The 22,848-nt window shown below is 46.0% G+C and overlaps 1 protein-coding gene across 1 annotated transcript in view; it reads right to left on the bottom strand.

Annotated features, from left to right (window-relative positions):
* Positions 1-22,156, bottom strand: part of PREP (prolyl endopeptidase) — a 108,314-nt gene extending 86,158 nt beyond the window's left edge. Inside the window, exons 1-2 of the mRNA XM_070418006.1 lie at positions 21,968-22,156; positions 16,250-16,324 (exon numbers count right to left, since the gene is read on the bottom strand). Of these exons, the coding sequence (XP_070274107.1) occupies positions 16,250-16,324; positions 21,968-22,012 (120 nt within the window). The 5' untranslated portion in view covers positions 22,013-22,156. The remainder of the gene's footprint in view (positions 1-16,249; positions 16,325-21,967) is intronic.
* Positions 22,157-22,848: the final 692 nt, after the last annotated feature.

The raw sequence follows: 22,848 nt of genomic DNA, 5'->3' as shown, positions 1-22,848 counted from the left end.
TTAACAAAATTTAATGTGGTAATCATTTCACAATATATGCATAAGTCAAGTCATTATGCTGTATACCTTAATCTTACACAGAACTAGAGGAGGGGGTAGACTAAAAAAATGTAACAGTGAAAGCATATTTTCCCTCAATAAACAATAATGAATATTTACATGGCACAAACTTTGTACCAAGCAAGTATTAACTCATTTGGAACTCATAATCGAAGTTCTTTAAGTAGCCCACCTCTGTGAATAGGGAAACTGAGTCTCAGAGAGTTAAAAAGCTGCCCGGCGTCATGCAGCGAGGCAATGGCAGAGCTGGCTCCTGTGAATCCATGCTCTTACCAAGCACGCTCGGATCACACACGGCCAGTAAACCACACTCACACTGTGCTGAGGCTCTGGCTGCTTAGTCAGCAGCTGGGGTCCCAAACATCAGAGTTAAAGATATAAGGTTAGAGATACCTAGGCGCTATTTTTATCAATTTTGTTTTTGACTTACTATCTTTCTAAGACCTACTACCTTGTCAACTTCACTAATATTTTTTAAAATTGGAAAATGAGTGGCATTGAATAAGAATATCAATAATACATGGTTTATACGTAGAGCAAGTGGGAGCCTGCAGGAAGGCAGCGGACCCTGCCAGAGTAGTTTTTTGGAACAACAGACGAGTTGTAGCCAAGCATACCCTGTTGATAACTAAGCCGTTAGAAAGTAGCTTTTGATTTTTGTTACAAAATGGATACATAGTTGCAAAGCCACTCAAGAGGCAGCATTTTGGAGATTACTAAGCACGTGCAGGAGCATTACCCGATTTCATGGGGGAAGGAAAGCCACGCCTACCTGGCAGACATGGCAATCAAGGGAGGTGGTCAGTCGCCGATCAAGGTCATGCAGTGAGTTAGCAATAGCTCTGAATTACTTTATTCCAGACATTGTGACTGAAGCTGAACAGTGACCGGAGCTGACTCCATGTCTGATGTGGGATGTGGAGACGAAGCAGACCCACCCAGGGGAGAAGGGGGGCAGCCTGGGCCTCCTCTGACTTTCTCCCGCGTGGGCTGGGCAGGACAGGCCCCTTGGGGTGCTGGACCACCAATGAGGATTTAGTAAGAACCTAGGGTGCCTCAGCACTAATCCGGGATTGTGAAAGGAGGGGGGACAAGTCTAAGACCAGCTTCCATGAGAGCAGAAGCCACATGGACTGGCTGGTCTCTAAGGGGAGCAGCAATGGCCATTACAGTGGGAGTGAGATGGGGAAAATGGGCACAGGGCACGGTAATGTGTAGTTTTGATAGCTATTTCCCAGAAGGGCCTGAACTCGCCCTCTGAGGAGGCCGCCACAAACTTCATTTCTCGTCCTCTGGTTTGTGTGTGGATGAGGCTGCATCCAGGCCTTCTCCTGGCTGCAGGACAGCCTGGCTCTAGGCGGACATGGTGAGTCCAAGAGTCACAGATTGCCCGGGGGTTTTCCTTGGAAAGGTGGAACTGTGTTCTCTGATCGTGTCTCAATTCTGCGCTGCTTCTCTTACACATCTCATGGCACTATCACAACTGCTGCAACAGAATCCATCGCAGGCTAAAGCAGACACATGGCTCTTCCCGTTTAAAATGGTCGTAAAACTGTTAGGCCAGGTATAACAATGCCACCAAATACCCACATAACTCTAGGATTATTACACCTAATTCTGTCACCTCCCACCCACAAGTGTTACGCAATGACTTTAAACAGAGCAGCGTTTAAGGACTGCACCCTTCCAAGTCAAACACCTAGACGCAAAACCAAACAGTGTTCAAATTCCTCCACGTCTGAAGTTCTTTCACAGTAAACAGCTTTATAACTCGGGCAAATCCTTGTCCTGAAGGTGGTGGGAAACTTTCTGTAAAGGGGCTTTGTGAAAGCTGGGGTTCCACAGAATGCCAATAAAATTACTGGCATTTTAACCAGGAAAATACCTTCTTGCTCATTTATGGATTTAATAGTCTGGTTTCTTGGTCTAAAAATTAGAACAAATTTGGGGGAAAGGTTAAAGGAAGGAACCTGGAGGAATTACATGATGATAAAGAAGCAGGCTGGGGAGAACGAAAATGCTCTTCGTTCCTCAGATGTTTTAGCATCTGAAGTCACTCTTCACGATGTTATCAAAAGAACCGAAACCTGAGAGCCCATTAACCACGCCTGCAGCAAAGCCTCTAAATGTTAGAGGCTTTTGAAAAGGATCACAGTTCAGATGCTATAGCTATGGATGAATCTGAACACATTTTCCCAAGAAAAGCTGCTCAAAACAAAGAAATCCTGTTCATATATCATTAGAAAACTTCAAAGCAAAGGGAAGTTTCCATTATGCAAGATGAATAAATTCCAGAGATCTCTGTGCAATATTGTGCCTATGGGTAACGATACTGTATTGTACATATAAAATTTTAAGAGGGTGGACCTCATGTAATTTAATGCTTACCATTAAAGGAAAAAAATGCAAAGTGCCTCGGCAGAGGGTCGCAAGGTGTGGGAGCTGGAGATTCCTTTACCCCAACTGCCTTCAGGAAGAATTTTTTCAAGATGTCCTCACCTGTCCTGTATTTCAATCCACAAAATACCGAGTCCTCTGACAAGTACAATTCTTACATATGTAATAAAAATGATGCATAGTTACTCATCACACACACACACACCAGCATGACTATATAACATGGAATTACAAAGATGAATTAAGGATAAGAATAAGTGCTACAGGAGAACAAATGAAGGAGACACAACTTCCAGGATAAGGCGGGGCGGGCTGGAGTAGAGGCCATGTCAGGACAACCAGGAGGGAGCTCCAGGCAGAAGACCAACTCGGGCACCAGCATCCACCTCCAAATACCAATAAAAGCTAGGATAGTGCTATCTACATCAACTGCTGCAAACTACAAGTGTGTGTGTGTGTGTGTGTGTGTGTGTGAGAGATGACTGTTTAAGCAACTATCAGGGGGCCCTGAGAAAGGCAGTGTGGGTGTCACACATGGCCTGGCAGAACACCAGGATCCCACACGTCCTGGTGGCCAGAGGGGAAGCACACTTGCACCCCCCACCCCCACCCCCTGCCTTTGCCGGAAGTTTAGCAGGATCTGGAAGGCAGGGATAACCCCATAAAAAAAGACAAAAGGTGGCAAAACTCATCCCCTGAGACTGCAGGACCCGGGGCCAGGAGGGCCGAGCAGCCACACAGAAAACTGGAGGTCGGTCATGCCCAACAGAACGTCAGAGGCAGCAGCTTTAGGAAACATGCCTAGAAACTGAGACTATAAATGGAATAATGCATGTTATCAGACTAATATGAGGACTCATTACTTCAAAGAGAAAAGAGTGCCCCTTATTTTCCAGTTCTCATTGAATATTTTAAAAAATCAGCAGTCCACCAGACAAAGGAATCCTTAAAGCCCAAGCAGTACTGTGACCGCAATGCCATTAACCTCAACTAAGTGAGGTGCCTTTCTCTCCCTGGCCACCCCCCAACCCCCAACTCATTTCCAAAGAGGAGAAATACCAAATCTAATCTGTGAAATCTGGAATTCGTTGGGCTTGTCTTTTAACTTCAAAACCCCAGCATGTCTGCGTTCTGAGAACACCCGCTCTCAGGTAAGGGAAGCTCCCGGCACTTCCAGCTGCACATGCTTAGCAGACCAGGTGTCTTCCACCTTCTTGCCTGTCCCCATCTGGGCAAACCAGTCCCCTCACTGGGGCTAATTACTTCTGTCAACCAGAAGGAAGCAGAAACCTGCATTTTGACCTGAGATTCAGCCTTGTTCTCAAATCTCGTCACTAGCAGGGAGCTCATTCTAAGCTGGAACTTGAGCCCCACCAGCTCTGTTCTTCAGTGTATATACTACTGACCAGAAACTCGGCCAGGAGGGAGGGGAGGTGCACCCCAAATCCAAACCTAACTAGAAACCCAATCATGAAGAAGTTAAACACATACGCATCCTCTCTTAAATAATTTCTGTGCATCAATGAGGGAATCCAAATTAGAACGAGAATATATAGAAAAACAAAAAAGACCACTAAGAATTGAAGTTCATGGGGTGTGGTAAAAACATTCGGAGTTGACATCTGGTTTTGTTTGGTAAGTTTGTGAAGTCCCTCGGATAGAGTGGGGCTGTCACCTCTGCTGGCCATCAGTGCACCCCTCCCCTAGACCTGGGACTGATCCAGGGTCCTCGACACCCAGACAGGATGAGGCTTGCGGTTGGTCTAGAACAGGGGTGGGGAACCTTTTTTTCTGTCAAGGGCTATTTGGATATTTATGACATTGCTTGAGGGCCATTCAAAATTACCCACTTAAAAATCAGCCTGCTATATTTGGTCAAACGTTTAACTCACCGCTAATGCCTTGGCCCTGCCAGACCAAATGATTTCGTGGGCCAGACGTTCCCACCCCTAGTTTAGAGGCTTGTTATGGTGACTCCCACACTCATGGGGTAGCTGACCTGACTGAGTCCCACAGCACTGAACCCAGGAGTGTCCCTGGGCCAGGCTCAGGAGACGGTGTTGGTGCCTGGGTGTGCCATGTGCTGACGGACAGTGACCACACTGTGATGGAGATGTTTCCTCTGGTCCCAGTGAGGCGCTCAGTATCCTTAAAAAAAGGGGCCGGCTCTAGGAAGTGCTAGTTTCCCTAACCAGTTTGGGGTTTACCCTCTCTCTCAATCAGATTTTATCATTTCTGGATCGGGTAACTTGGACCACCATCTGTCATAATGTTACTGATACCTGTATGCTAACTATGATAACTTCTTTCTACATCTTTTATATAAGCAAGCCCTGTTCATTTTCATAAGGAGAGTCTTTCCTCAATTCTTGCCGATAGGCAGCAGTCAATGAAGTAGTTGTGAACCCAGGCAAAGCAACCAGGATGCTTTGCGGGGCCACAGATAAAACACTGGGAGATAGGAAGTTATATCACCTTATGAGGTTTGAGGCCACAGGACTGGATCTTTCCCCACCACTCAGGAGGATGCTGGAAAATAAAACCATCAGAGAAAAGCAGGCGACCTAAGAAACAAAGAGAGACAGGTGTCCAGAAATATCACGTGCACTCCTGGATCAGGCTGTGCTCAAAGACACATACACCATGGTCATCAATTTTGTGAGCCACTTCACGGTGCTTTTATATGAGCTGGTGTGAGCTGGGTCGGAGTTCAGGCACCGCTCACCGAGTCCTGACTAATACAGCTCTGGCAGGAGTCGTGCTGAGCAAGGAGAGGCTGGCTGGGTATGAGCAGGCGGGGAGAGGTGGACTCGACCAGAAGTTGGCTGGGGAATCCCGAAAAAGGCACTTTGTCCGTAAATGAGAAAGAGTGACAATGAAGTCAACGTTCAAACAAAACAATTTTAAAGCAACAGAAGAAAAAAAATAATGAATGAGAAAAGTAAAAGAGCATAACTTACAAGTCCTAGAAATAAGTGCTGCTTTTTTTAAGAAAAAACTCCACACATTCTACCAAAGCTCTGGCTAAACTAATCAAAAAAGGGGATAGACATGACAGGTAACTCAAAATTAGAGACAATAAAGACTATAGCTACAGACAGGGAGAGAGTCAAGTTTCTATAATTAAAGAATACCACGCATAACAGGTGCTAGTAAATTTTAAAATCCCAATGACACAGACCATTTTCTAGGAAATACAAATGACTAAACTGATCCAAAAAGAAAGAAGATCTGAATAGAGCAGTAACCAGGAAAGAGAGTAGAGGAAAAGAGCCCAAAATTGCAATAAAAGAATTTTCCTCAGATAGCTCAACAGATGAGGCCTCTCAATTATTCAACAGAAAATGCCCATGCTATTTGAACTGTTCAATAATAAATGCAATGGCAAGCACTTACTTGTATCTACCACTGAGCTGCATCGTTCAAAAACACTATCACTTAATTTTTACCACAATCACACAGTTTTCTCCAAATTATAAATCAGAAAACTGAAACCTAGAGAGGTTGAACACCATGACCAACGTCACACATCTAGTAAATTCTAGAGCTAAGACTCAAACCTGTCTTTCTATAGCTAAAAGCTGCTCATCTAATAACTATACACCATTGCCTTCCCATGATAAACAGGTTCCACGATATCCAAGGGTTCTCATTAGTTGCTGGGGGGAACGGGTAGAAAGGAAATTCTGGAAGCAGGGAGACAATTCAGGAAGCTACTGAACATCTAGCTCAGTGGCAATGCATGCGAAACAGGGACAATGTCAAAGGAGATAAAACCAAAGAGAGAGGTAGATTTTACAGTCAGAACTGGCACGCCAAAGAATCTTGTGTATGATTAGATAGAGATCCGATTCCAATGGTCAGAGCACCGATATTATAACAGAAGAGTCCAGGATGCCTTTATTATGGCATAAGCCTTGGTTTCCCCCAAGAAGAAAAATTAAGAGCCACAAACACTGCCCCCTAATTTACAAAGATGCTGTAAACACTGAGGCGTCTACTAAAACTTCAGCTCCTTGAAAGTGGGCCTCGTAATAATCAAAGGTGTTATTATCTGGCCCTGATCATGTCTAAGCATTCTCTAGAGCAGGTTTCCCAAGCTTTCTGGACCTTAAGAATCACCTGGTGAGGTGCTTGGGAAACAGAGATTCCCACCGAAATTAAATGCTCTAGGAGTAGAGCTGGGAAATGCTAACAGTAGCCAGGTGATTTCTAGGCCCGAGTGCTTTCTCCCCTGGACATGGTGGAATGGGGTGGTGAGTGGATTGCAGGGACCTAAGTATAGAGGAAGAACAGAAAAGAAAGCCTGGGAGAAGTCAGAGTTATCTCAGCTCTTTAATTGTTAGCTCTTCCCAAAGATGCATACCTGATACCAGCATTTCTCAGAAACGGTACGTGACTGAAACCAAAGCTGCCTACAGGGAAAATATCAATGCTACATGTACACCAGCATTTCAGCATTAAGTCGGTGGTTTAGGGTCTGCTTTCCTAAAATGATGGTGAGCAAACAAGGCCAGGTACCTAGCTTCTAGCTAAGATGTGGCTCTGCCTCCTTGCGGCACTGACCTCTGGCAGCTCAAAGGTTAAGTGGCTTGCCTGTCTCCCATCTGGTCCTCCTAGGCTGGTATTGAACACCATGTCAGCAATGGCCACATCTGTCTTGCCTATGACAGTGTATTCCTTCTTTTCTGCCCTCTCTCCCATTTATCTGAATTCTCAGTGGGCACAGAGGTAAACTTAGGGCAGGGGAACAGAGGGAGGGACCAAGCACACACAGAGAAGGAAGAGAGAATGAACCAGTGGAACTGTGGCATGTGGGGTGGCCAGCATCCACTCTCCTTCCCTGGTGTCCTCCCTTCTTAGCAGGATGGTAACTCCGCAAAGAGGGTCCTTGTGGCTTCTACCAAATCTTTTCTTATTCCCAGCAGAACAGCCAAGGAGTGAGCAGTCATCTGGAGCTCGGCCGATCGGAACTCCCTCCCTGGGGCACAGTCACTTGAACAAGTGGCAGAGGGTTGAATGACTGGAGATCACTCATGCCATTCGCAGTACTGAGTGAAAAGTGGAAATTCCTGCCCTGCAGCCCTAAAACTACCTGCTCCCTGCCTGTCCCATGCCTGGCCCCTGTCAGTCTGTCCCAAGGCCTCTGCTTGTCGTAAATTCCCTGTGAGCCTAACCTGGCCACAGTCAGTGTCTACTGCTTACATCAAAAACCTTGTTGCAGAAGGCAAGCAAAGGAGACAGAAAAAGGAAGCAGCAAGCAGTGCTTAGAAAAAGTTGGCCCACTACCAGTAACGCCCTCCCTCACACTTTTGACAATTATCTCATCCACAGATCAAAAGATAAGTTGTTCCCTAAACACAGATTTCAACTGTGGATTTATGAGATGTCTGTTTACAAACGTAATAAGGCCAAACATTTCCAGTGGAGCTGGTGAGACATTTAAGACCTCAGACAAGACATCTTAAAGATTGAAATAATACAGGGTAACATATTTACCTAAAGCATTTCCCGCTTCCACTAGAGAAGGGATGATGACCCAGGTCCTTAATGAAACCTTAATGGGCGTTTCACAGCCTTGCCAATGGGGTCAGAAGGCAGCAATTAAAAGTAACTACCACACAGCTTTAAGGTACTCCTGGCCTAGTTTAGTCATCATGCCTGGGAACAATGAAACGACACTCAGAAGTCATAGGTCCATTAAAAAAACACACACAACAAAACAGTACTCAGAATGTAAGTCTTTTTGTAAAAAGCCCTTGAATTCAAAAGGAAAATCCTGCTTAGTTTCATGGATGAAAATTAAGTCTTTAAAGTTCAACATTCTCACGAAGCAATTGGAGGACTAGAACCTGAAGGTCTATATCCCAATACATGTAAGCAAGCGGCACTATTTGTTTGTACAGATCATCGCTGGGTACAGCAAAGGAATCTTTATATGCATTCACTCAGCTGGGTGTCCTTAACACCTTAGCTAGATGATTATATGCGTTTTATAGATGAAGAAAATGCATCCAGGTATCGTTGCTTACTATGCTCACTGAACAAGAATATGAAGGACCAAGGGCTACGATCTGTGTGTTTTGACTTCTGGTCCCACCTGGCAAATCCTCTATTCCTTCACCTTGTCTCCCAACAGAAATACCATCCCAGATGCCTGCAGAGCTCACAGGATGAAGGAACTATTCACAAAATGGATATTCACAGCTTGTCTGAAAGTCTTCAGAGCACATCATACACAGAACCATCCATTTATACTTTGAATGAATGTATTCCTCAGTCCCAAGGCTGTATCTGCTGTCTCTGGCTTAGAGACACTGAACTAGAACTTCACGGTAATGGAAGTCCTGGGAACAAGCTTTCTCCGGCTGGTTCTACAGACGACAGCACAGTGGCTCCCTGGGTAAATGCAACTGGACAGACAAATCCTTGCTCCCCTCACTCCCCTTAGCTCTGCTCACACTGGCTCTGTTCCCCTTAGGGAAGACACTGTGCAGGGAGAGCTAGGCCACACTGGTGCCAGAACTGAGCGGAAACTCCTCACGCTACTCACTTTTAGAGCTGACCTTAAAGAATGAAAACAAAAGCAAGAAACAAACAAAAAACCAAAATTTCATAATAGTCAGGAAGGACACAGAAAAACAGCTGCTGACCTCCCTAAACGGTGACATGAAATACCTACACAGAAATCTGAGGCTACCTAAACATCCTAGAGATGATCAGAAGTCCTTTAAGATTTAAACCTTCCCTGCCAAGGAAGGAAAGAGCGTGGGGGCAGGGGAAGAGAAAGGAAAAATTTCCAGGTTTCCTACCCTGCAAGACAAGGACTTCTCCTCTCCCTAGCCCAGTGATGGCGAACCGTTCGAGCTCGTCGTGTCAGCATTTTGAAAAACCCTAACTTAACTCTGGTGCCATGTCACATATAGAAATTTTTTGATATTTGCAACCATAGTAAAACAAAGATTTATATTTTTGATATTTATTTTATATATTTAAATGCCATTTAACAAAGAAAAATCAACCAAAAAAATGAGTTCGTGTGTCACCTCTGACACGCGCGCCATAGGTTCGCCATCACTGCCCTAGCCCCTTATCGGCAGGTGTCATGGTCTACCCCAAACTAGTCAGCCAAAATGGGATCTGGGAAGGGAGAGCAAAGAATGTCCTAGGAAGGAAGACCCATATTGTGTATTCCTTGGCCCTCTCTGAAACAAATAGTAATTTCACATTTTTAGAAAAAATGAATATAAACAAAAACAAATGTTTTGTTTTTAGCTGATTCCCTAAATCAGTTCTCTCATGACCCACAAAGGCAATGAAGCTGTTGCTACTCTCACTCTTCCCAGGGCCGTTCTCAGGGAGAAAAAAACAATTAGTCATTCCATATATCAGTGGTTCTCAACCTTGGCTGCACATGAGAATCACCTGGGAACTTTTTTTAAAATCCCGATTTCTGGGCCTCATCCTCCGGAAATTGTTTCTTTGTTATGGGGTGAGGCCACAACATTAGTAACAAAGAAACAGAATTTCCGGAGGACGAGGCCCAGAAATCGGGATTTTTAAAAGATTCCCATGAGAATCATGTGCAGCCGAGGTTGAGAACCACTGCCATATATGCAGCTGATATTCTACAGTTGGTTCCCTCCTGCATCAAAGCCCCAGGACAGTTTCTGTGAAAATCAGACTTAGCAATTAGTTACAATTAAGGCAGTTATCCTCTGAAAAGTATTATTCTTCTCTTCTCTGTGTATCTCCCTCCCCTTCAGTAACTCAGTAACAAATTCTGGAAGATTCAACTATGAAACTGAAACTACAAAAAAAATAGTAAGATGGGGAGACTCCACAAGAGGTAGCTGGACCTTGGGGCTGCAAAACAAGCCCAGTGATGCCAAGAGAATTTACCACTGGCAAGAAGGACAGCAAATGGTGGTACAGTGTGGACCGACTACATGGCAGTGGGCAGAGGGGCCAGGAAAACACATACTCGTTTAGGACGCTCTGCGACCTGTCAGTGAACTGCCGCCTCTGCCTCCGTGAGGAAAGCAACGTAAGCAGCTCCAAAGGCCCTGAGAGGAGAGTGGGCAGAGACAAAAGTCCCTACGTTGCCCTGGACCTGTGATCATCTACGCTGGGAAGATCACAGGACGATTTTAAAGTCTCTGCATTCAGCCACTGGGCCACTGCTGATCATGAAGAGAACGACTTAAATGGATGGGAGATGTTACTGGGAGCGGTGACAGAGGAGGGGGGCTCCAGCTACGAGTACACTGAGGGGCATGCAGAGTGGCTTGTGGACAGGCAGAGGGAGAGAGGGAGATGGCCCGGGAAAAGATCTGAAATAAGATCTGAACAGGGCACACCTGAAGGCGCCTGGAGACCGACTGAGGGAAGAAAAAAGAGCTAAGGCAGAGTGTGGGCTTTGGGGTTCACTCACTTGTTTGAGACAGGAAACTAGAGGGAATTTTAGGAAGTTAAAGACTAGGAAGTCAACCACCCACATATTAATATCACGGATGGGGGATGGGGCAGTCTTGTTATTAGTAGAATGGAGGCTCAAATTATCTCAATGGCAAAATATTGGGGTAAAACAAGACACTACAAACTTCCTCCGACAATCTGCAAAGGACACGCTGGAAATGCCTGTTGAATGAGAAGTATGGGTTAACTGCCTGTTGGATCTGCCTATCCAGTCCTCAAGGCACTGGAATGACTGCAATCCTCCTTCACTGGCCCCTCACGCTGAAACTTCCCACTTCACACCAGTGAAATCTCTCTACGTTCAGACACTTCTAGAATAGGTAATAGTGAGTAGATACCCACAGTGCTTTGAAACCAGAGCGTTCCCTTTATCTCAGTTTTGTTCTTTAGTTTGTATTTCCACATAAATTCTCCTAGAATCATTTTTACTAAGATCGTTTTTAAAGTTGTAATCATTCGGAGCACTGCAATCTTGTATCCTCCTCCCACTTACTGTTCTATCAGAAGCACTTTTTCATCTTAGCAACCTGTATAACCCAACATTTTCACAACTGCACATGTGATTTCACCAAGCAGATTCACCACATTCTGCTCAAACACTACCCTATTGCTGGAAATGGACATCACTTCCAATGCTTCACTACTATAAATATGCCCCCAACTGGCCCTTTTCTAGACCGCCATAGAGCACGCATGACAGCACTCTCCCAGTAGACTTGAAATCTCTTCTTCATTCCCTGGTATTTGCTTTTTGCTGTTGCTATCAGACAGGTCTAATTTTTCATTATTGACCGTATATATGAGTGCTACTGATGTTAGATTTACTTAGTACATAGTTACGCTATTGAACTAATTAATTCTACTAAATTTTAAGTTGGAAATCTTAGGTTGCCTAGATACACAATGACATCATCTACAATTAATGATCATTTTATTTTTGCTGTCCATATTTTGGTTCAGTTTTTATTGCACTGGTCTGAGCTTTGCAAACATAAAAATAGTGGTGACAGAGACAGTTAAGCCAACTGTTTAGGTTGTTGTTTTGATTGAGATGTCATCTTGCTAAGGCACTATTATTCCAAGTTAGGGTTTTAGATTTTCTTTTTTTTTTTTTTTAATATATTTTATTGATTTTTTACAGAGAGGAAGGGAGAGAGACAGAGAGAGTTAGAAACATCGATGAGAGAGAAACATCGATCAGCTGCCTCCTGCACATCTCCCACTGGGGATGTGCCCGCAACCCAGGTACATGCCCTTGACCGGAATCGAACCCGGGACCCTTCAGTCCGCAGGCCGACGCTCTATCCACTGAGCCAAACCGGTTTCGGCTAGATTTTCTTTAATTTCTTTTTAAAATTTCTTTTTAGCCACATGTAGCTACTGAGCACCGGTGGCTGGTCTGAACTGATAGGTGGTATGAGTGTAAAACATACACTGGATTTCAAAATTTAGTTTGAAAAAGGAATGTATAATAGCTTAGTACTTTTTACTAACTACATATTAATATTTTGCATATGCAGTTGACCCTTCGACAACACAAATTTGAACTGCATGGGTCCATTTATATGTGAATTTTTTTCAATAAATATACTGTCACTCTCTGAACCATGGGTTTTGCATTCTCAGATTCAAACAACCGAGGACAGAAAACAGTATTTTCAATGCATAGTTTGGAATCTGCAGTTTGGGAGGGTAGGGGGTCCTAGATCCAACCACCAAGGATCAAAAGTTATTCATAGATTTTGAACTGCTCAGGGGTTGGCGCAACTAACTCCTGCAGTGTTCAAGGGCCAACTGCACTAGATTAAATAAATATATTACAATTATTTGCACCTGTTTCTTGTTACTTTTTAAAATGTGGCTATAAGAAAAATTGTAATAGCCCTGGCTGGTTTGGCTCCATGGATAGAGCATCGGCCTGGGGACTGAAGGGTCCCGGGTTCGATTCCGGTCAAGGGCACATGCCCGTGTTGCGGGCTCAATCCCCAGTGTGGTATGTGCAGGAGGCAGCCAATCGATGATTCTCTCTCATCATTAATGTTTCTATCTATCTCTCCCTCTCCCTTCCTCTCTGAAATCAATAAAATTATAAAAAAAAAAAAAAAAAGAAAGAAAGAAAAATTGTAATTATATGTGGCTGGCATTATATATCTACTGAGCAGCATGGGTCTACTGATTCCTCTTCACAAAGCATCTCTGATAAGTTTTCATATCAAGGTTGGATTTATTCCAAAGAATCAATTAAGTTGTGTAGGATCCCCCACAATCTGGAACATTTGCTATAAAATATGCTTATATAGGCTTTGAAAGCTTGATAGGATTCATCCAGATTCAACTCGCCCTCTCTCGCTTTAGAGAATTTTCTAAGGTACAAGTCTGCTCTGATATTCCCTTTCAAAGGATAAAGCCTTACATGCCAGGCACTGTCAGAATTAGATAACCCATATTAACGATGGATTAAATCAAAGAACTACTGATAGCACTTCAGATCTTAGTGTAAAGGGCTTAGTGTAAAGGGCTATGATATAAATACAACAAGTAGCTTTTTCTTTATTTTGGAAGCAATGTGAAGTTTCTCCTTTTTACCCTAAGATATATGGCTAACACACCTTTTTGTACACGCAAATAACTATGAGTAGAAAATGTTCGTGCTGCTCATCTGCTCATTAGAAAAATGTACTCTACCTTTTCAGTCTAAGACCCAAACTCAACTCATCAGATCCCAGATAACATATCAGCTTCTGTCAATAACAAGCCTGTTTACAGAGAAGTGAGAGAGGTGTGCATGGAGGATACCGAGGGAAAGATGGGCTTGCACGGCCCTCTGACACCTGAGGTTCGCTGCCGAACAGGCCGGTGGGTGTGGGCAGGTGAGCCCACACAGGAGGACCTATCACGTCCCAGGGCATGAATATGTTTCTGCCGCTTGTATTCCCAAAGCTATTATACCCCAAGTCCTCTTCTTACATCTAAAGTTGAAAACAACCTGGGCTACCTGGGTTCCAATACCAGTTCTACACTTACTAGCTGAATGACCTTGGACATATTACATAATCACTCAGTAACTCAATTTCTTCATTTGTAAGATGGGGAAAATAAAAAAATATATTTTAGAGTTTGAGAATGAAATGAGATAGAGCAGGCAAAGCTACCAGTGGAGTGCCTGGCACTCGGTAAGCATCCGATAAATATACACCTCGAAAATAACAGTGTATGGGCATTAGTTCCATCAAAGGTTGACTGTAAAATCGCTAATCACCCAAGTCTCATCTACTAATGAGTGGCTTGTTAACCACAGGACCAGCCATTATTAATTAAGGAATAGCAAAGTGTGCATTCATTAACACATAAACCAAAACTGGGCTATTCTGACATTGCTGAATGACTCCACACCATCAAAGACTGAAGAAATCCAGGTTGTACTTGAGACCTCATCCTAGAGACGGTCCTTGGGGAAGGCTTTCCAGGGGATGCACAAGAGGTTCGCCGCTCCCTTTGCGGGTGCCCTCCATCCATCACCGGTTATGCGGCTGCCTGTGATTCTCCATTCCCAGGCTCAACCTGTCCCAGCTTGGCCCAATGCTGGACCATCAAGGTGGCCTGTGGCAGGTTCCAGGTGGGGAGGCAGCCCTACATCTGCTCCCTGCTCCTCCTAGCCTTCCCTGCCAAGGTAGAGCCTTTGCCTGCTCTTTAAGATAGCCATCTGTTTCTCATCTGGAAATCTCTATCCACCCACCTCTATAACCCTGTGTTTCATGAAAAGAAAAAGGAAAAGTCCAAATACCATTCTCATCCAGGAAAGGGAGAGGAGGAGGATTATAGATAGAAGTAAAAACCATTGCAAAGTCTCAAAAATGGTGCAGTGCTTACTTTTAAGGACAAGGGATAGGGAAGAAGCTGTAGTCGTTTCTGCAGCCCTGTCTTACCGGTAGCTCCTCCTGTATCTGGTGGTCTCTTGCCACCGTTTGTACCAGAAAAGAAATGCCAGAAAGAATATGTGAGGGTGGGAAAAAGGAGGCGGGCGAGAGAGCACGTGGGAATGCAGGAAGAAAGAGATGGCGAGGGATTTACTCGAGTAGGAGCAACCTCTTCCTGCCTCTACTTTTCCTCTTCCACAGTCTCTCGCCCAGCTAACCCCACTCCTTTCCCCATCAAGCTCTTTTCCAAGGACACACTGGAATTTTTACTCCCCGGCCAGGAGCTGTGCAAGGGGAGGAACTCGATCCCACTGCCAGAGCCACACCAGGAGAAAGTATTTTCCTGGCAAATCTGAACGGCCTTGGGAATCCGAGTTCAGTTCTCCAGAGAATAGTGGTGTATACGGCATCAAGGGACCACAAATACAGGAGGTACGAAGATGTAGGCTTTTCAGAAGCTGGTCTGCAAAATTTCAGAGTGCACTGAACATTTTTCGTCGTTGTTGAAAAAACCGGTAAATATTCTGGGATTCTAAAGAAGCTCAAGTAAACTTCTGAGTGGTGAGCATATTAGAAACTGTAAATACATTCTTATGTATTAAATAATAGGTAAATACAGTTATAAATAAGAGTCAAAGAACTTGAAGTGGACTGAGAAACACTCTTCCCTCACCCAGGCGAACTTAATTAACCACGAATGGCATATGTACATGAGGAGTCCCAAGGGGCAAGTCCTGGGCACTTCAAGGAAGAAACAGTACCTGAGGGACGTAGCACTTAGACGTAGCTTTTTAATGAAATGAGACTTCAACTCAAAATACTACGTGTTTCTCCAAAATAATAGGAAAGCTTATGTTTTCCGACAGAGAAGAAAATTCTCTGCTTCACCCCTTACTTCTATAAAATATAAGAAGATATTTACTATTTTACTTATCATTTCATTCATTTTGTTGTTGTTGCATTAAAATCAGTAAATAATCTGAAACCAGCATTTAGTTTTCAAGACCTGATACTTGTTCAATTATAAGATTTTCTTTCTTTAGGGGAAAAAATGTGTTAGGCAATTGTTTTCTCCACATTATTTATCTCTAGGTTTTCTTTTCTTTTTTTAAAATCAGTTTTCTTTCTAATATTTTTATTTCAAATAGTTGGTTCATCAGTGTCACTATAAACCATAAACATTATGCAAAACAGTTACTTGATCTTCTCTGGGGCTAAAATTGCTTTCAACTTTTCTCATGAATCATTTGACACAAAGTGGTAGTACTTACAAGTATAGTCACCCATCCACCATACCACGGCAGAAAGTACAGGAAGGAACAGCCGTGGTTACCAATGCCTACAGTTTGGTGCTAGCCACTAAGGCTGTTGAAACTTTAATTATAAGCCCCGATTACCTTTGTCTGCTCACTGTCTGGGTCTTCAAGCCAAGCATAAGGGTCAGAAATTTTATGCCCATGATAATCCTGCACCTGCAAAAGACAAAATGTGTTAGTAGATAATTAGTGTCTATCCCCAACTAAATTAGTATTTTCTGAATGTGATGGAGAGATAGACAAAAACACCCTGATTGGCTCACTGGCAACTGCCTGTGCCCAAATTGCCACATGAATCAGAGTTGGCACGTTCTCAAAGGCGTCAAGCCACCCTTCATGAAAGGAATGTTTTACTGGAGAGGGAAGAAAGACGAAAGGTCAGGACAGGAAGCAGCTCTGTCTGTACAACACCAACCCAAGGCTGCTGCCGTGCTAAAGAAACCCGAAACGTGCTGTCAGGGGCACCGCACAGAATTACACAATGCAGCAGGGATGACAGAGGGCACGGCCATGTGCCTATTTTCCTGTTCTCCCTAAGCCTGCTCACAGTTAGAAAATCCCCCTACAATATGTAATATGATCTGTTTTGCTTTGCTGTCTCAACTGCCAACAAGAAACTTACTAATGTGTAGCTATAATGACTCTAATTGACATCAGCTGATTCTCATTGAAAAGGCTGACTTAAATGCAATGAAGGAGCACTTCCAAACTGAAGCCTTTCTTCCCTTTTGTGTATTGTTATGAAATGCTTTCTTTCACTGTTCATAAAAGGAGGCACAACTACCCTGATAGAAATAAAACTGCTTAGTGTAAGCCGGCCTGGCTGAGGGTGGTGTCTGCGAAGCCCGGATTTCTGGGCCTGGATTCAGAGACTGTCCGAGTCTAGAGCAGCCATCTGGAGTCACCCCTCCTCAGGGGATCATGCCTAAAGACATTTTGCAAAGGTAAAAATCGTTACAAAACCTCCCACATCAGACCATCCTGGTTAATCTAGATAACCGAATCGCCATTGACAACGTCTTTCCAATTAAGTCTCTCTGAACAACTCCAACATTCCAGTTAAGGCTTCTCCTAGAAGGAAGACCCCCACCATCTCAGATGAATTTTTAACTGGTCTTCTTGCTCCCTTCTATCACACCAGACGGTAGGGGCTATTCCCTAAGGCAGTGGTCGGCAAACTGCGGCCCCTTGAGTGTGGCTCTTCCACAAAATACCACGTGCGGGCGCGCACATACAGTGCGATTGAAACTTCGTGGCCACACTCAAGGGGCTAAAGAGCCGCATGTAGCTCGCGAGCCGCAGTTTGCCGACCACTGCCCTAAGGAAAGCAGACACCCTCCTGGAAGACAACAACCTGCTGTTTCTACTTCTGGTCAAAGTTCTAGTGCGGCTGCTGCCAATTGAGAAGAATATCCCAGAGCATAAAAGCCCAGGCCACCAGGATGCAAAGAGTCTGCACCTCTCCTCCGCTGGGAAGGGGGAACACACCTGGGGAAATGACACCTGGAAGGATGGGCAGGTAAGGTGGAACACCCGGGACCTGCTCTCATCAAGCCTTGACTGACAAGTGCGAGGGGCATAAAACCAGACTGAAACCTCTCCTGATGAGTCTTCATAAAATTGCCAATTTTCGGGGGGAAAACACACACACCAATGTTCAATCCTTACCTAAGGCCTCAGCATTTTAGCTGTCACAACTGAATGAAAGCTATTAATCTTCTCATCCTCAAGTCTTTTACATTTTACACACCTTGAAGTGGTTATAAATTATGCTTAAAACAACAACCTTGCCGAAACCGGTTTGGCTCAGTGGATAGAGCGTCAGCCTGCGGACTGGGGGGTCCCAGGTTCGATTCCGGTCAAGGGCATGTACCTTGGTTGCGGTCACATCCCCGGTGGGAGATGTGCAGGAGGCAGCTGATCTATGGCTCTCTCATCGATGTTTCCAGCTCTCTATCTCTCTCCCTTCCTCTCTGTAAAAAATCAATAAAATATATTAAAAAAAAAAAAAAACAATAACCTTCCTTTCCCTGACAATAAGAAACCAGATAAAGAAGCCTGTAGAGCAGTGGTTCTCAACCTTCCTAATGCCGCGACCCTTTAATATAGTTCCTCATATTGTGGTGACCCCTAATTTCATTGTTACAAATTGAACATAATTAAAGCATAGTGATTAATCACAAAAACAATATGTTTTACGATGGTCTTAGGCGACCCCTGTGAAAGGGTCGTTTGACCCCCAAAGGGGTCGAGACCCACAGGTTGAGGACCGCTGCTGTAGAGGATCTTCCAATTCAACATTTTTAGGAGTGAGGCATGGCAGGAACAAGGTTGGGCGACACGCCCAGGGCCATACCGAGTTCAGAACCAGAGCTGGGACTAAAAACAATCTGCCAACAGCTTTCCCCCAAATACTCCTCGGAGGGGACAGACCAGACACGTGAAATGTGTTCCTAAAACTCTGGCACATCCAGAGACTTAACTTTTCAAAAGGATAGTTTTCAAAACTGTGATAGTTTTATGACTAAGTGAAGGTGCTGCCACGTGCTAAACCCAAAGCAATAAACCTTTACTGGATATCCACACTGTTGTGCCCAATGTTTTAAATATTCCTATTTTACAGATTATGGGATGCAATTCCGAGAGCTTAGTAAGAGTAAAGGCCACATATGTGCTGTGAGCTAACCACTGCGCCATAGACGACAACCACATTATCTCATTTGTCCTCACTGTGAGGACACATTTCCCCTCATTTTCCCAGGTGAGGAAACGGAAGCTGGAGAGAGCAACAGCAATTGATTAAGGTCAGGTGGCTAATCAGGTAGGACTGTGACCCACTCCGAGCCAACCCAAAAGCCTGTGTACTTAACCTCTTGCCAATGAGCTGGGTCAGGTGCAAACTGGCAGGTGGACAGCTGGACCTTGACTCAGAACCCAGTGTGTCCTACAGCATGCTGCCTCTTGAACGGCGTTTACCACCAGGAAGCAGCCTCATCTACTCAGAACCAGTGTTGTCATCTAAACCAGACTGAGGTCAGTTATTGAGCAGACATTAGCAACCAGGAAGAGAACTCCCCAAAACAATCCCAGCGACCATCCCAGCAGCCAAGCGCCCCCTCCCCCCTTTTCTTTCACCACACAATATCCTAAATAGTGTGGACAGCCACAGCCCCTGAATTCAAGTTATGCAGCATCGAATTCCTCATTTAAGTTTGCAAAGCATCCCTCACCTCCCCAAGAGCTCGAAAAAGAGAGCCCAGACAGGCCACTGTTACTATTCAATATTTTGCTCTTACGGTTCAACAACGTGCCTGTTGCCTTCAGGATAAAATGTAGACTCCTGTACACACAACAGGCGGAGCCCATGAAACCTGCCCCGCTCTTACTTCTCAACCCCCACCCAAGCTCGTCCATCCATGGATGCTCTGTTCACAGTGGCCTTCCGGCCATCCTACAAACATGCCATTTCATGACCATTCAGCCCCACACAACTATGGCTTTATTTTAGTCGTAAAGCTAGGAATGTCCTTTCTACCTTATTCAACTGGCCAACTTCCAGGCTCACCTCACATATTATCTTCTGCTCCTAATGAAATTACTCCCATCCTCCTGTGTTCCCCACTCACCCTGCACACCCCTCTAACGCCTGTACCAAGCCTGTACCACGCATTGGGCAATGGCTTTACCCAGGAAGTGTCATGGTTTCCACATTTCTGCTCATGAGCAGGAATCCACCAAAAAGGACTGCACACTCCAACCCACAGGGCAGCAGGACACTGCCCAGCATGTGGCTGAAAGATGCTCAAGTGAGAGAGACAGAGAGCTACAGCAATCCCTAGTACCTGCCGGACAGAAATAAACCCATCCTAGAAGTCAAGGCTATAACTTGGGGAAATGCTAAGTCCAGCCTAGAGCTTAGTACTCAGGACTCGTCACAGGAAAAAGATACCCCATGTAGACTATCAGGGCTGGGCTGAGTACCCGGTGGGATGGGCCCAGGCTGGACCACAGCCACTTTCCCTTGGCCATGAGGCTTAGGGTTATGAGTTTCTTGGTGAGAAGGAACTGGAGAGTATTAAAATCCATGCTACAGTATACATACTCTTTTGAATTAATTATTCATAATCTATTTGGTGTCTTCATGAAACCCTCACTTAACCCTTTCAAGAACTATTAAACATAAATAAACCGTAGGATTCTGGTAACATGAATAAGGAAAAATGAAATAAGAAACAACCCTCCCTCCCCAAAAAAACCCCACCACACAAAACAGTACAGATCTGAAAGGCACTTAATCAAACCACATAATGGGCAATTGTTTACATTTTTATCAATCCTGAAAATTCAAAGATCCTCAAGACCCGAACTGAGATATTCCCATGTCTTCCCATTACTAAAGTCTAGCACACTGCAGGGCTAGACTGTCATGTGAATGAATGAAAGATGATATTCTTACTGTAGAAACAAGCCAGCCCTAAATATTCCACTTATAAGAAGACCTGTAACAGGTAAATGACCTGCCACAGGGCATCCTGCTGGTGAGTGACAAAACCAGAGCTAGCACTCAGGTCTTCCCACTCGCTCTGGCGTCTTCCCATTCCAGCAGGATCACTTTACTCCCAAACACAAAGGAAACAACCTTTTGAACTGGAACAGGGCTTCTTGGGTTGTTAGAATAAATTTAATAAGCAAACAGCTGAACAGATTGAGAAAACATGGTTACCAGATGGCCACTGGTCAAAGAAACCATGAATGCATCAGTGCCACTTGGAAGTCTTAATTTAAAACAATACGTCCTTTACGCTAAAGCCGCAGTAACCTTTAACCTAAAGTGAGATGTGCTTTAAACTACAATCTGGCATAAACTGGGTCCAAGAGAGCAGAAGAAAATAGAACTGTATTGCACAAAAATAGCTTTAATCTGATTCTATTTTAAGTAATCTGAGAAATCTGGCTACTCCTAAGAGAATCATGCCTACAACATTTGGGTGCACTACAGTTCTTAAGATGCCAAATTAATTTTTACTCACACATAAAGAGCTGTTTGCCCCCCAATTCCGCCCACCGGATCTCAACAGCCACCCTGAGTTCATCTACAGCTGAGGTTCATGGTGGCTAACCCCTCCACGAAGCAAAACTTAAACTCATCCTGACAAAAGGCCATCCCCTCTCGCTTCTAGGTCCTCCTCTCACCCCCTATCAACTCCTTTTCGAGTTTAGGAAAACTTGGATCAGCAAGGCTACACCGCGGGGTCCCTGTCCGCCTTCGCGTTACTCAGTCCTGTCTCTGCATCCCCAACGCCCAGCAGCCGGCCTGGGGCAGGGTAAGCGCTCAGTACACGTTGTAAGACCGAATGAATGAACTTCAACTCTAAGAATTCTTCTTTGGAAGTTTAGAAAGTTTGCTTTGTGTTTAAATCCTACATCATCTATACACTTACACTCTTTCTCCTGCCACCATGTTTACGCACGAGCTTCCCCAGTCAAAAAGCAGTGACACCTCCTACCTGGGCATCTGCCCTTGACCCCATTGATTTCGGGGAGTCTCCCAGCAGCGGCCGATGCCGGGCGGCGCCGCCAGCAGGCTGGGAGTGCCCACCCCCCACCCCCACCCCCCCGGAGGCTCCGCGGCTCGGGAGGAGCCCGCGCCCCCGGCCCGTTTCTCGCAAACAAAGGCCGAGGGGGAGGGGAGGGACGCGGGGGGCGAGGGGCTGCGGGGCCAGGAGCTGCGGGCGGCGGGAGGCGGCCGGCGCGGCACGCCCGGCGGGGAAGCGGTGGGCGCGGGCAGTTGGTACTCACGGCGGTCTCGTCGCGGTACACGTCGGGGTACTGGAAGGACAGCATGGCCGGGGCGAGCAGGGGCAGCGTGGGGCGCGGGCTCCGGGAGCGGACGCGAGCGAGCTGGGCGGCTGCGGGGCGAGGCCGGGGCGCGGGCAGGAGCCGAGCGGGCGGCGACACGCGGGGAGCTCTCGGCCACGGCGGGCACGACCGGACCGGCAGCGCGGCGGCGAAGGCGTGCGGAAAGCAGGAAGCAGCTGTCGCCGTGGCCGGGAGCCCCGCCCCGGCGGGCGGGCGGGCCCAGCGGCGGCGGCAAGAGGGAGCGGGCGGCGCCGTGCGTGCGCCGGGCCGGGCGCACAGCTCCCTCTGCCGGAGCGCCGGGCGCGTTAGCGCGGGGACCGCGGAGCTGGGGACGTGCCGCGCCCACACCAGCCGGCTGCCTCGGGCCACCGCGCGGAGCGCACGCCGTCCGGGCACGCGCCCCATACAGCGGCCCGGGGCACTGCACCGGGCACACGCTGGAGTTGGGCACACTCCGTCCGGGGACGCGCCCCACGCAGCAGCCCGGGGCACTGCACAGGGCACACGCTGGAGTTGGGCACACGCCGCCCCGGGACGCGCCCGACCCAGCAGCCCTAACCACCGCGCAGCGGTACACGTCCGATTACCCCTGCAGGGGCCAACCCGCCTCCTCCCGCCCTCCCGGAAGTCCCTCCGCTTCCAGCTACCTTTGCCCCATTCTGGTGCTGGGGGAGGCGTGAAGGGGGGGTGGTGGAGGGCGGGGGTGAGGCGCTAAGGGAATGAACTGCAGGGGTTGCTTATTAACCCATTCCTTCATCTTCCTGGTTTGGGACTCCTTAGGGGCCATAGAGACACTGCCTCTCCCTAGCCTTGAGAGCAGG

The sequence above is a fragment of the Myotis yumanensis genome, unplaced genomic scaffold (genome assembly GCF_028538775.1).
Source record: "Myotis yumanensis isolate MYYU_CA2020_CCGP unplaced genomic scaffold, mMyoYum1.0.hap1 SCAF_6, whole genome shotgun sequence".
Classification (NCBI taxonomy): domain Eukaryota; kingdom Metazoa; phylum Chordata; class Mammalia; order Chiroptera; family Vespertilionidae; genus Myotis; species Myotis yumanensis.
The sequence above is the reverse complement of the archived record's forward strand: the minus strand, read 5'-3'. Positions and strand labels throughout refer to the sequence as shown.